This window comes from Marmota marmota, unplaced genomic scaffold (genome assembly GCF_001458135.2).
Source record: "Marmota marmota marmota unplaced genomic scaffold, marMar, whole genome shotgun sequence".
NCBI lineage: Eukaryota > Metazoa > Chordata > Mammalia > Rodentia > Sciuridae > Marmota > Marmota marmota.
In genome coordinates this window covers 27,141,506-27,155,163 of record NW_026000221.1, presented here as the reverse complement: position 1 = coordinate 27,155,163, position 13,658 = coordinate 27,141,506, and the positions used below count along the sequence as shown (strand labels likewise).

Sequence of the window (13,658 nt, the reverse complement as noted above, 5' to 3'; positions counted from 1 at the left end):
GCTGCCGCATTGAGCAAGTAAAACCGTGGGACGCCTGCTCAGACCCGACTTCAGGTGAACAGTGATGGCGTTCAGTGTGTCTTGTGCAGTGGCGTCTGCGTGATCGGCCACCCCACCTTCTTCCCATCTTTGTTTAATTCTATTCATTCACATAGTTGAAAATTTAAAAGGCATCCCTGGAATCCCAAGGACTTCAGAGGCTGAGGCAGGAGGATCACAGATTTGAGGCCTGGACAACTAGTAAAACCCTGTCTCAGAATAAATGAAAAGGCCTGGGGTGTGGCTCAGTGGTAGAGCATTTTCCCAGCAGGCATGAGGCCCTGGGTCAGTTCCCAGCACCCGCACCGTGCTCCATCCCTTGTCCGGATGCAGCTCCCCTGGGTGGACAGAGGTTGTTTGCCAGATCTGGCATCTGAGGCCTCGGGGGTGGGCCGCCCACAGGTGCCCTCTGTGGGGCTGTACAATTCCCACACGGTTCTGAACAGACACATTTTGACTTGGGTCTTTAGTATACACTTACTTTTTAAATTCTTATGCTAAGTCAGTGACCTTGAACTTGAACTTGAGTGGCTGGGTGCTGTGTAGGCAGAGTTGCCAACAGTGGAGGGGGTGACAGAAATGTCCCCACTCTAGACCAGTGTGTTCCTGCTTACTGTAGGGCTTGGTTCCTCCTCAGACCCTGGAACCCTCTCTGAGGTCCACCTCGCGCCTGTTCGTTGGCGGGGCGGGCAGACAGCTGGCCGAAGGGCTTGAGTGTTTCATCCCCAAAGGAGTTTCCAGGAAAGTTGCCACTTGTGGCTTAGCGAGTGTTTGCGGCTGTAGGTGCTCCTTCCTGTGGGTATTGGCAGGGGCCCAGGGGACAGGGCTCCTAGAGGGTGAGACAATGTTAGGAATGTTGGGGTGGGGTGAGGGGACTCTCAGAAGGCCTTAAGGTGGTCGGTTGGCTCCAGTGACCTCAATTTCCTCTTTTCCAGCCCCACCTGGCCACCTGATTGGAGGAGGTCCCAGTGGGTTGTTTTTATAGGGGGAGGGGCTGGCCCAGTGGCACCAGAGGAGGAGGCAGGACTGGCCCCTCATTCAGGGCCTGGCTTAGCACTGGGTCCCTGGCATGGTGCCAGCCCTTGCAGGCACGTGGCAGGTGATGGCCCCATGCTGTGGCCGGGGCCGTGCCAGGGGAACTCCCTTGGAAGGCTGCCCTGAGGAGGCTGGCACCTCGGTTGGCCAAGTCTCCGGGTGCTGGCCAGCCTGGCTCTTGCTCCTGCTGCTCCCCTCAGGAAGGAAGGAACATGCGCTGAGCACACAGGGTGGGCACGGCAGGAGGCCCGCTGCCTGCTGCTCCTCCCGGGTCCTCCCTGGAAGGGGCTCTGGGAGTTCAGGCCCAAGAGTGGCACGTGGCCTTAGGAAGAGGACCTTAGCCCTTTCTTTCCCTGTGGAGGGGAGCAGGGGCTGGGCACGGGGTGTGTGAACACCAGCCTTTTCCTGGCCTGGGACAGGAGCGGAGCCGGGGTCCCCACAGCCTGGCCTGACTCCTCATGTGGGAGGGCAAGGGGACAGATGAGTCCCACTAAGGCCCCCAGAGGGCAAGTGAAGGTCATTTCCCCTTTTTGACAGATCAGCCAGTGCTCCAAGCAGGGTCACACTCTGGAGAGCTGGAGGGTGGGCTGGGGGAGCAGGTGGGACAGGCCTCCTCTGTGTCTGCCTGCAGAGCCAGCAGCCGCCCCCTCCCAGCCCACACCTGCCCAAGCCCCGGGGGGACGCGGCCTTGAAGATGCGGGCTTCCGTGCGCATGACCCGCTACCTGGAGTCCTGGGGGGCTGCGCGGCCCTTTGCACACCTCAGCCACCGCGAGAGTGTGAGCAGCAGTGAGACCCCTGTCCCCAATGGGCGGAGACCTAAGGTAGGTCCCTCCTATCCAGAGAGCTGGGTTCAGGGGCCCCATAAGGGCCTGGGGGAGCAGAGGCAGAAGGGGCCCCTCTCTCCAAGCCTCACTTCTCCAGCCGTAAAATGGCTGTGGTCTCTGCCCTGCCTCCTCCCCCGGGTCTGCTGGGGAGGTGCTGGTGTTCAGAGCCTACTCCGGGGGCCGGCAACGTGCCTGTCCTTCCGGTTGCCCAGTCTGAATTCAGAATGCCTGCCACTTGGACATCGCCCCCACCTCCACCCCTGTGACCCCTGTCCCTAGCTGGCAGTGCTAAACCCAGCCCGTGATGGACCGCAGGCCCAGGTGCTGGGAATAACTGTCCCCACTTCTCCCTTCCCTTTCAGGCCATTCCTCTGCGGCGCCACCGGATCCCTGACAGGTACGTGTGCTGCCCCCACCTTGCCGCCGTCACCTCCTCCCGGCCCTAAACAGGAAGGCAGCTCCTCAAGGCCCAGCCCAGGACCTCTGTGGAGGCCAAGTCAAAGTATTCTAGCACTTCCGGTCCCTGGCTCTTCTGAAGAGCCATGATTGAGCGCCTGTTGTGCGCCCACCCTGTGGTGGGTCAGTGCCTGGGAGGGAAGGACGGGCCCAGTGCTGGCCTGTGAGAAGCAGAGGTGGCCCTGGGGGCTCTCTCCTCTGCTTCTGGCTGGGAGATGCTGGACCTTCACTTGCCCTCTGGGGGCCTTAGTGGGACTCATCTGTCCCTTTGCCCTCCCACACGAGGCTGGGGACCCCTGTTGGACACCTGGTGACCCCGTGGCGACTCAGCTCATCCACACTCCTGCCTCTGGGCCAGTGGGTGTGGCTCCCAGGATGATGCAGTTGGGGGGTCTGATTCCAGGAGCGCATCCCCCAAGCGGCGGGCAGAAGATGACTCCTATGACGATGAGATGCTCTCAGCCATCGAGGGGCTCAGCTCCACGAGGTGAAGCCCAAGACCTGTGCCTCCCCTTCCCCCTCTCCCATTGAATGGCGTCCCCCTGTGGGTAGGCCCACCTCATGCCCTGTGGAAGGTGGCCTAGCCCCAGCTCTGGGCCCCATAGCTCCTTCCCTTTCCTGGTATGGCCTCCCCTCAGGGTATGGCCTCCACTCATCCAGGCCTCCATTTCATGCTGCCACCCCCAGGCCCTGCTGCTCAAAGTCTGACGACTTCTACACCTTTGGGTCCATCTTCCTGGAGAAGAGCTTTGAGCGTGAGGTGAGGGCCCTGGGCAGCCACCACTCCAGAGGAACGGGGTTGTCCAGCCTGGGGTGGGAGCCCGAGCCATAGGGCAGCCAACAAGGTCATGGGAGTGTCCACAGCTGGCTGCTGGGGGTGGGTGGGGGCCCAGGACAGCCCCAGCTTGGGGGCCGCCTCTCTTTCCTATCAGCCTCACTCCTTGACCTGGGACCACCCCACTAGGGATTTGCCTCAGGGTCTGGAAAACTTGCTCCATCCGAGGCCAGAACTTAGCTGCCGTGGGCCAGGGAGGCCTCAGGGATGGCACGGTTCTCCCCATGAGAGAAACCACCCCGGATTCAGCCTCGGGGGTGGGACCTGCAGGGTCTGCGTTTTGTCCAGTGGTGCTGTGCTCGTGGGGTGCTCTGGGTTCTGGCAGGCCCTGGGCACACATGTCATTATGTAATTAAACTCTTGCCCACATGGGGGCCGCTCCCCATTTCATAGACAGTCTCAGAGGTTCCAGAGCCTGTCCTTAGCCTTGGGTGTGGCTGTAGGAGGGGTTCCCATCCCCGGGGACCTGGATTGAAAGGGAGGGGCCTACTCTTCCCTGGGGCTCCCCAGGGAGGTTACCAGGAAAAGGGCCCTGATGGTGGAGGAGGGCCTCGGCTGGCTGGGGACCCTGCCCTCTGAGCCTCGCCTTCCTTACCAGCGCCTGGCGGGGCTGTGACTGTGCAGTGGTACCTGTGTAGAGGGCTAGCACTGGGGTCTGCCACCTGCCAGCTCAGGGACCCAGGCCCAGCTTGCCCCTTTGGTGTATGGTAACTTACTGACCAGGTTTCTGTCCGCGGGGACATGAGTTCTAAGTCAGAGGCCTGGGTGGGAGGGGGAGGGAGGCAGGGCTCCCCTCTCCACATACAAAGAAACTGAAATGCCAGTGGGCGAAAGTCATCAAATGTCACGTCCCTTGGAGCTGGAGGAGGGGTGTGAGGTAGTTCTTAAGGTGTCAGCCTGGACTGGGAGGCACTGGGCCCCACAGGCCGCCGCCCCTCACAGTCCTGTCACTCTCAGTACCGCCTGGCCCCCATCCCCCGGGCCCGCCATGACTTCGCCTGTGCTGGCCTCGTCTTCGTCTGCATCTTGCTCGTCCACGTCCTAGTGATGCCCAGGTCAGTCTGAGTGGGGGCAGATGGCCAAGCCCGCTGGGGTCCTGCTGGAGGGGTGGTGATCTGGGCAGGACCCAGCAGGGACACCCTCCAGGAGCCTCAGGTGTCCCTCAGGATGGGGCTGGAAGCACCTGCTGTTCAGAACCCACAGACCCTGGAGTCCCCGCAGCTGAGCCCAGGGTGAAGAGCTCTGAGCCCAGGACCTGGCCCTGGGCCTGCGTCTGGCATTGCTTTCTAGTCCCCTGTCATCTGTGAAACCTGCAGGCATTTTTGGGTTTGGAGTCCCTGAGGGGCGGATTTGGAAAACATAGGTAACGTCACCTCCCTCTCAGAGGTGGGAGATGGGGCCTAGAGGGTTCGTGACATCCAGCCAGGAGCAGGAGTCCTGAGACCTCTGGCTGCTGGCTCTGGGACCTGCTGGTGAGGGACAAGAATGAGGGGACAAGCCACTAGTGGTTTCTAGAAGGGCAGTTAGGCCAAAGGATGGACTGAAATTGAGGTGTGGGATGCATAAAGACAAAATGGGGAATGCTTTTCTACAATTTTTGTGGGCCAGGGTCCACAGTGCCACTCGTTTCTTGCATACTTGGCCCAAAAGGCACGTGACATTGACCTGGATGTCGTGACTTGGCCAGGCCTTGAGTTTTATTAGCGGGGCAGTCGGACACAGGTTTCAAAGCTCCCCTTGCTGTGTGTGCAGTGGCAGTTGAGGAGGAGCAGGTGACTGTGGGCTGGAGGAGTGGAGCCATGGGACAGGCCCTGGGCACATGACCCCCTGGCACAGGTTTTTTCCTCCCATCTAGGATGGCAGCTCTGGGTGTGTCCTTCGGGCTGGTGGCCTGCCTGCTGGGACTGGTGCTGAGCCTGTGCTTTGCCTCTGAGTTCCTGGTGAGTGGCCGAGGCCTCTGTGCTGCGGTCTGTGATCACTGGGTCCCCGTGGCCCTTCCTTCCCTCCTTGCCTGGGACCCTCCCAAAAGCCCATCCTGGTGAGCTCTGTTGGTCTGGCCCCTTGCTGTGTTCAGGGGCTGGGGGGCTGCTTCTGCCTCAAGGACAACCTCCCCCGCCTGCTAGTGGCTCTCCATGGCTCCCCTCGGGTGGCCTGTCCCTCCTGTCCCGGCTGCTAGCTCTGGATGACTTGACCTCTTGTGTCCTCAGAGGTGCTGCCCAGCCTGGGGGACGCTCCAGGCCATCTCTGAGCGGGTGGAGACCCAGCCCCTGCTGAGGCTGTCCCTGGCTGTGCTGACCATTGGTAGCCTGCTCACCGTCGCCATCGTCAACTTGGTCAGCTTGGGGTGTGGGAGGGAGGCCCTGGCAGGGACCTGGGGTATGCTTCCTGGGTGGAGGAGCCGTCTTTGACCCTGGGACCTGTAGATTCTAGAATCCTCTAGCGGGTTGCCTTAATGGCTGCATCTGTTTAGCTCCTCAGGTGCTCAGTGGGGGCCCTGTGAGGTCCTGGGCTCAGAGCTCTTCACCCTGGTCCAACAAGGACTCGGGACACCCAGGGCACTTTTGTGGCTGGCTACACAAGGACATGGTGCTTGAGCCACAACAGTGTCTGATGTTCCTTCCTCCTCCTGTCAGAGGACAGCCTGCCTCACTGTCTCTGGGACTTGGTGTCCTGGGCTCTTGCAGGCTGCTGCGGGGATCATGGCCAGCTCCCTCCTCTAGAGCCCAGGCCCCTCTGCCCCATGCCTGACCCTCTAGAGGGTGGTGGGGGAGTGTGCTCCGTGTGTCTCCCTCAGGGTCCCTGCAGAAGGGAGCTCCTGGGAAGTGCTGACCCTCCTCTCTGCCTCTGATGCACCAATGATTTTTTCCGATGCCCTTCTCTCCCCAGCCCTCTCTGCACTGTGACGGGGGGGGGGGGTATTGCTGTGGAGGGCGGGGGAGCCGCTCACAGGACTTAGAGCTGTCTGTCGCACAGCTTCAGGCTGCCTGGGGTGCCTGTGGTACCTGTGGTTGTCTTGGGCTGGCTTCTCTTGGCCCTGGCAGGTCCCAAGATCCATCCTTTGGATGTCCCCTAATGAGGACCTGTCTCCTCTGTAGCCACTGATGCCTTTCCCAGCTCCGGGGCTGCCTGGTGGCAATGAGACGAGCCTGTGGGCCACAAGCAGCAGCAGAAACAGAACCGTGTGTGAGCTCCTGCCGGTGAGTGTCGTTCTCGCTCCAGGTGGAGCCCAGACCCCAGGGCAGCCCTTTGGGCACTGTGTCCTCCCTGGGATGCTCCTGGCACGGGATGCAGTCTGGCATTAAGAGCGCTGGTTCTGAGTCCACGTGACCATGGGGTATGGAGGAGTGGGTCCAGTGTCTCCCCAGAGAGGCGGAGGAGACGGCTCAAGCAGGTGGTGCTGGGCTAGGCCTGGGGACAGGGAGGGTCTGGGTCCTGGCTGCTTGCTCTTAGCTGTGAGGGCTGGGCAGGGAGGGAGGGGTGAGCGACAGCTGTGCTGGTGGGTGCATCCCAGGTCCCTTCCCCTGCCCAGGCCATTTTATCAGAGGTCGATGGATGAGGTCCACAGGGCCCAGGCAGGTCACTACCACACCATCTGGTCACTACCCAGGCAGGTCACTATCACTACCACACATCTGTGTGGCAGGGCTAAGACAACCTGAGTGAGACCGTGGGACTGAGGTGTGGGGAGCGGCCATGAGTTTTGAGCAGGTCTCCAAAAGGCAGACAGATTCTTGATGGGAGAAGTGAGGGGACAACATGAGAACTGGGTGCCTCGGTAGGGTTTCAGGGCGTTTGTACCCTGGGTGGGGAGAGTTGGGAGACACAGCCGGAGGGGTAGGTTTGGTCCAGGTTGTGTGGGGCAGGAATGCCAGGGAGAAGAGCGTGGTCTTTCTTCTGGGGCCAGTGGGGAGCCACAGCATGATCTTGAGCAGGAGAGTCCTATGGATGGAGATGCCCTTGGGGCAGGTGAGCTCCAGCAGGACTTGACAGGGAAGCTGACCAGGTGTGCACACCCCTGCCTCCACCCTGGTCTGGAGTTTTACTTACCAGTTTTTTTCCTTAAAACAAGCTCACTTGCCACAAGTGGCAAAACCACAGAGCAGTGTCCTGCCACAGACTCTCCGATGTGCGGCCGCTTTTTGTTGAGAGGTGGTCAGGATGAGTCACGCTGCAGACACCTGGCTCTGTGAGCCCACAGGTGGAAGGGACCGGGCAGCTGGGGTGTGTGTTGCTATCCTATTTCCCTTTGGTGACTGCTCTGGAGGTGAGCTTCCTGGTAATGGGACTGGTGGGGTGACTTCTGCCACCCTGAGTAATGCCTCCCATCTCCCCAGTATTACACCTGCAGCTGCATCCTGGGTTTTATCTCCTGCTCTGTCTTCTTGCGCATGAACCTGGAGCTGAAGGTCGTGCTATTGACAGTGGCGCTGGTGGCCTACCTGGTGCTCTTCAATCTCTCCCTCTGTTGGAAGGATGACTGCTGTGGCCACGGTCTGGGCAACCTCACCAAGACCAACAGCACCTTCAGGTAGGGCCAGATGCAGCCTGCTATAAGGCGTGGGGTACCGCTGCCTGTGTCCCCGTGGCCCGTTGTGGCACACTGGGTTGTCTTGGTGCGTGGTCAAGCTGGGGCATGTCTGCATTCATGGTCTCATTTGGGCTGGACATTTTTGAGAGATGGCAGGGTTTCTGTTTTATTGAAGGGACAGTCATGGCACAGGCCACAGGTCTCCTGTACTCAGAACTGAGAATGTGACTCACTGGGGGAATTCTCTGGGGGAAGTGCTAGTCCAGCAGAAGCCACCAGGGCCATCTATTCTGGGCCAGCTTAGGGGTGAGGGGAGACTTGAGCCAGGTCGCCCGTCTTTGAGGCATGTCCTGGATTACCTGTTCAGCAAGAGCAGATGCTTTTGGTCCCTTCTTGGACAGGTGCTGATGGGGAAGCACGGGGAAAGCTGGGGTGGGGGCTCCCTTGCACTAAGAGGCCGGGAGCTTGGAGACACAGGGAGAGATCTGTCTGCCCTGGCCCTGCTGGGTCCCTATGCCCATCTGCAGGTTCCTGCCCTGACTGCCCCCTCCCTCCCACAGGGAACTCTTGGCTGCCTTCATATCCCCACCACAGCTGCCTCTGGTCCTTCAGGGATGAGCTCCAATGCCCCCTGGGGCCCCCACCCCTTCCCCCATTCCGCTCACCTCTGCCCGCCCCACACTTGGCATGTGCAGGGCCACGCACACTCATACTTGGGGCCGGGGCCGATGCTGACTCCTACCCTCCTGCATCCAACAGTACCACTGGCTGTTCTCCGAGTGACCTGAAGACCATGATCAACTTCTACCTGGTCCTGTTCTATGTCACCTTCGTCATGCTCTCCAGACAGGTGCACATGGGCCCTAGCTCAGCCCCTAGCCTCCTGTAATGGGCAGGCAGACAGGGCCTTTGGGGGAGGGGCCTCGAGCATGAAGACAGCAGAATCCTGTCGTAGAAGCTCTGGTCCCCAGTCCTGGCCTCCCCAGGTCACAGTGGGATGGGCTGAGCTGGGTTCAGGCCGGGCAGCACTGTGGGCTGGTCAGAGCTGTGCCCACCAGCTCCTTAGGTGGGTGTTGTCCTATGGATGGACACTGTTTTCCATTTGCAGATTGACTATTATTGTCGCCTGGACTGTTTGTGGAAGAAAAAGTTCAAGAAGGAACATGAAGAATTTGAAACTATGGAGAATGTGAACCGCCTTCTCCTGGAGAATGTGCTGCCGGCCCATGTGGCTGCCCACTTCATCGGCGACAAGCTGAATGAGGTGCAGTGGGAGGAAGGGGCTCAGCACGTGGTTAGGAGACAGAAGGTGCAGACACAGAGCCTGGGCGCAGGCGCAGAGCTGCTGAGCGCTGGTTTGCATTCCTGGGTCTTGGCCTCCGCCCCCGTGCCCAGGAGTCAGGGGCTAGACGCCTTACTTCCCTGGGTCTTGGTGTGAAAAGTGGGCTGACTGTCCTGGATTGCTGTGAAGTCCATTATGTGTTCCAGTGTTAGTGATCTGCATGTTCCATACTGACGAAAACATCTGTACTCCCTCCAGCTCTGTGTGCAGAATTTTCTAGATAAGGAAACTGAGGTCCCATGACTTGTTCAGTATAAACCCATCTCGTAATCTAGGGGCCTCAGCCCCAGCTGTACACAAACACCCAGGGTGCTCACAAGAGCATCACATCAGCTTGATCCTCCTGCTCCTCGACCAACCAGTTCAGAATCTCCCCGGGTTCTAACAATCCTGGCATACTACCTGTGCGACCAGGGCTGGGAACCATGCTCCGTGTCCCTTTCTGGAAGCTCAGGGGCAGTTTAGTATTGTCTGCATCCCTGTCCCCTTCAGATGCTATGTAGCCATCAGGGCCTGTTTCTTCCCTACCCTGTGCCAGGACTGGTACCATCAGTCCTACGACTGTGTGTGTGTCATGTTTGCATCTGTGCCGGATTTCAAAGTGTTCTACACAGAGTGCGATGTCAACAAAGAAGGGCTGGAGTGTCTGCGCCTGTTGAATGAGATCATCGCTGACTTTGATGAGGTACGCGTTCGGCCTAGTCCTGGGGCTCTGGGCCTTCCTGCCTGCACGAAGAGCAGGGTTGAGGCTCAGGCATCTGAACTCAATTTAAACACGTGACGTCACAGGCACCAGGCGTAGCTCTGTTGGCAATGTGTGTACCTAGCATGCATGAGGCCCTGGGTTCCATCCCAGCACCAAACAACACAACATGAGGCAGCTTCCCTGGGGAGGGGAAACAAAGGAACACATTTGCCAGGTGCGATGGCACATGCCTGTAATCCCAATGACCAGGAGGCTGAGGCCTCCGGAGGAGGATCACAAGTTGGAGGCCAGCCTGGGCAACTCAGTGATGCCCTGTCTCAAAATAAAAAGGGCTGAGGATGTAGCTCTGTGGTAAGATGCCACTAGATTCAGAACTCAGTACTGCGAACACATTTGTCTTTCTTGTTTTACTTGGCAAATGCTTTGCCAAGATATTAACCTCTGCGACAGGCAGCTTGCTAAGATTAGATTCAGGTTCTTACTGAACAGGCTGATTTCCAGTTGTGCCCAATGCTATCGGCTGTTTCAGAGGTCTGTTTGGGTTCAACACTGCTGGAGACAACTAATCCACCTTCCTAAAGCAGCTGTGTGTTCGATGCTTTAAAGGGTTGAAGAGAGCTGACGGGAATGGAAGGGGTGAGGGAGGCAAGGGGAGGCCATGTATAAGACTACACTTAGGTCAGAGCCTCAGAGACATGGCCACTTAAGTGGGGAGGGAGCAGGGTCACATGTTCTTTCTTAGCACCTGGGTGCCTGGGGCTGCAGTGTGCCTCCCCTTTGTCTGCAGCTGCTGTTAAAGCCCAAGTTCAGTGGCGTGGAGAAGATCAAGACCATTGGCAGCACCTACATGGCAGCTGCGGGGCTCAGCGTCCCCTCAGGGCATGAAAACCAGGTACTCAAGCCCCAGGAGGGAATGCCATCTTACTACTTAAAGGAGATGCCTTCCTAACACTCCTGTCCTGTGAGGGATGGGCAAAGGAACTTCCATGGCTCAGCATGGAGATCTTGACTGTGGGACAACCCTCTGCCCATAGTGGCCACTGTTGGAATTCACACTGATGCCGGGTACACCAATGCCCACAAGCCTGATGGTCGAGGGATCTGTGGAAGGAATGGTGGGGAAGGACTTTGCATGTCTGTGCCCTGCAGGACCTGGAGCGACAGCATACCCACATAGGTGTCATGGTAGAATTCAGCACTGCCCTGATGAGCAAGCTGGATGGCATCAACAGGCACTCCTTCAATTCCTTCCGCCTCCGAGTTGGTGAGCGTCCGGGTGGGCTGGCAGGCTGGCCGGCCAGGATTGGGAGGAAGATGGTGCAGCTCCTGCTTAAGCAAGCCTTCTCTCAGTCTGCATGGCCAAGCTGCACTGGCCATCACATTATTAAGTTCCTGAAATCCCTCTGATCTGATGAGCCTGGCAGCTGCATTATTATCCTGACCTTTGCATATTGCATGTATAGTTACCTCTGGAAGTTTTCACAGCTGTAAAGAGGTGGCCTTAAAATACACTAAGAACAAAGCAAAGTTATTAAAGCTAACTGGTGACTGCTAGCTCAAGATTGGCCTATTTACTTGTTGTTAAAAGGGAGACTGGCAGGTACTAGAAAAGTGTTAGCAACAAACCCAGACTTCCTGTCTTGGAGAATCTGAACAAGAACAGGCCAGGACTTGCCTTTCTTACATTCCAAGGGCTGTATCACATTGCAGACTGTTTTGTTAACCCTTTCTGTGGTTGGGGACAACTCTGTGGCTTCCCCTAAGGGCAGAGGCCTGAGGCTTTGCCTCTGTGATCAGCCAACTGTAAACATTACTGGCAGGCATAAACCACGGGCCTGTGATTGCTGGAGTAATTGGGGCACGAAAACCACAATATGACATCTGGGGAAACACGGTCAACGTTGCCAGCCGCATGGAGAGCACTGGAGAGCTTGGGAAAATCCAGGTAAGAACCCACTGGGGAGCAGTGACAGAGGGGGAAGACCCTCCCCAGAGCTGAGGTGTCCTGAGCCTAAAGCTTAAGTCTACCACCACTTAACTGTGACTCTTAGCCATCACGTTCTCGAGAGAAAGCAGACATTCATGCTGCTTGGTGGTCAACTTCTATTTGTCCCCATCACCATCTCCCTATTTCTGAGGACCGGGCTTTCTTTTCCTTTTCAGGTTACTGAAGAGACATGCACCATCCTCCAGGGACTAGGTTACTCTTGTGAGTGCCGGGGACTGATCAATGTCAAAGGCAAAGGCGAGCTGCGGACTTACTTTGTGTGTACAGACACTGCCAAGTTCCAAGGGCTGGGGCTGAACTGAGGGCTTCTGGTGCAGCCAGAACACACTGGGAAGCCGGTTTCCTGCCCTGAGCCAGCCAAGGAGAGACTTGGCCCCATGCCAGTGGCAAAGGCATTCAAACAGGTTGTAGCCGTTGCCACCTCCTGGCCGATGGCTTTGTGTGGCTTCTCTGGGCTTGCACTAAAGGGTCACTTAGACATACACCAGATCCTGCCTGAGTGACTGCTGGGTTGTGACCTGGGGCAGCAGGTGGGGCCTCTGTGCCGTCAGTCTGTAACGGTGTCTAGGTAGCTGGAAGAGGATCACTGGGAGGTTGTGCTTGTGACTTTGAGAACTTTGTTCCCAGGGTGCTATGGAGGTGCTCAGAGGATGACTAAGGCAGATATCCACTTTGGTGACCTGTAAGCATGTGCAAGGAAACTCACTTTTCCTAGGTACTTAGCCAAGCCGCCTGGCATGGGCTGGAGCCGCCCTTCTCCCTAGCAGGGCTGGCTCTGGGCTTGTTTTTCACATAAGCATTCTGGTAACTGGAGTTGACATGTGTGAAATCGTTATGCTGACATGAAACCAATGGTAGAGAAAACCTGTAAATGACACTTGCTACTTCTTGTCATCTTTGGCATGCGTTTGCTTTAAATGGATACATTATTGGAGTTTCATCCTTACTAATGACTTCTCAGACCCTAGACAAAACTCTCCTCCTTTCAGTGAATTTTTTAGTCAATGACTCATGTATGCAAGACTACTGTCCAGTGTCAGTGTGTGGATAAGCTTGGCTGTAGGGACAGAATTCCAAGGAAAGCAGCTCACAGAAAGCAACAGTGGCACAGGTGTGTCTCTGAACCAGGCAACCTTGCTGCAAGCCTTCTGATCAGGTTCAGTAAGCTGAAAGCCTAGAACGGGGGTACAGTCATGTGCTCCTCCCTGACCACTCATGCATTTTTACCTCTGCCCTGCAGTCTTCACCCGTATCTTGCTTTTCTTAGTATAGTGAGAACCTGGACAACCTGCAGCACGTGTCTCCCTTTCTTTAGTCTGCATAGCTAACTATGAAGAGCTTTAAAACCAGAGGATCTACTTTAAATGAGATGTGTCGAGGTTCCTATTCCTGGAAGCCAGCCCCTCATAAATGCTGAGATGTTCTTGCTCTAAACCAAATGAGTCTTGACGCCAGCTTTGTGAAATGGCGTCTTATGGTGCTTCAACTCTACAGGGAGCCAAAGAAGTCTACCTGTTTCAAGGTGAGAAATAACCAAACTGCCTGCTCCTGCTCGGAAATGACTTCACTGCTACCTTACAGCCAGAGCCTCCCTAGGATCCAACACCACTGAGTTTCACTACATTGCAGGAGATCCATAACTAAAAGTCATCCACAACCCCCCGCCCCCGAAGTTATTCATAAAATCTTACTGGAGCCTTCAAAAGATTATACAGGGTTGCAGCAGTGACGAACCAGCTAGGTTTACCTGTGACTGGAGATCCTGGAGGCTGCTGCCACCCTTATTGCAGAGCAGCGTATAGCCAAGTGGTGTTGGAGGGGATCAAAATGTAACCTGTCTGCTGTGTTGTCTTGTGGGGCTTTATCTGCCTGAGGAAGGCGGG

At 57.2% G+C, this 13,658-nt stretch overlaps 1 protein-coding gene across 8 annotated transcripts in view; it reads left to right on the top strand.

Annotated features, from left to right (window-relative positions):
- Nucleotides 1-13,554, top strand: part of Adcy7 (adenylate cyclase 7) — a 51,861-nt gene extending 38,307 nt beyond the window's left edge. For 6 of the 8 annotated variants that reach the window (XM_048792221.1, XM_048792218.1, XM_015488754.2 and 3 more), the window contains exons 11-26: nt 1,706-1,897; nt 2,263-2,297; nt 2,760-2,843; nt 3,044-3,116; nt 4,149-4,246; nt 5,047-5,131; nt 5,399-5,524; nt 6,287-6,388; nt 7,526-7,719; nt 8,479-8,569; nt 8,828-8,983; nt 9,600-9,746; nt 10,555-10,659; nt 10,917-11,031; nt 11,588-11,712; nt 11,931-13,554. In XM_048792221.1, the coding sequence (XP_048648178.1) occupies nt 1,706-1,897; nt 2,263-2,297; nt 2,760-2,843; nt 3,044-3,116; nt 4,149-4,246; nt 5,047-5,131; nt 5,399-5,524; nt 6,287-6,388; nt 7,526-7,719; nt 8,479-8,569; nt 8,828-8,983; nt 9,600-9,746; nt 10,555-10,659; nt 10,917-11,031; nt 11,588-11,712; nt 11,931-12,077 (1,875 nt within the window). In that variant the 3' untranslated portion in view covers nt 12,078-13,554. The other 2 variants (XR_001503850.2, XM_048792223.1) reach the window with 2 other exon arrangements.
- Nucleotides 13,555-13,658: the final 104 nt, after the last annotated feature.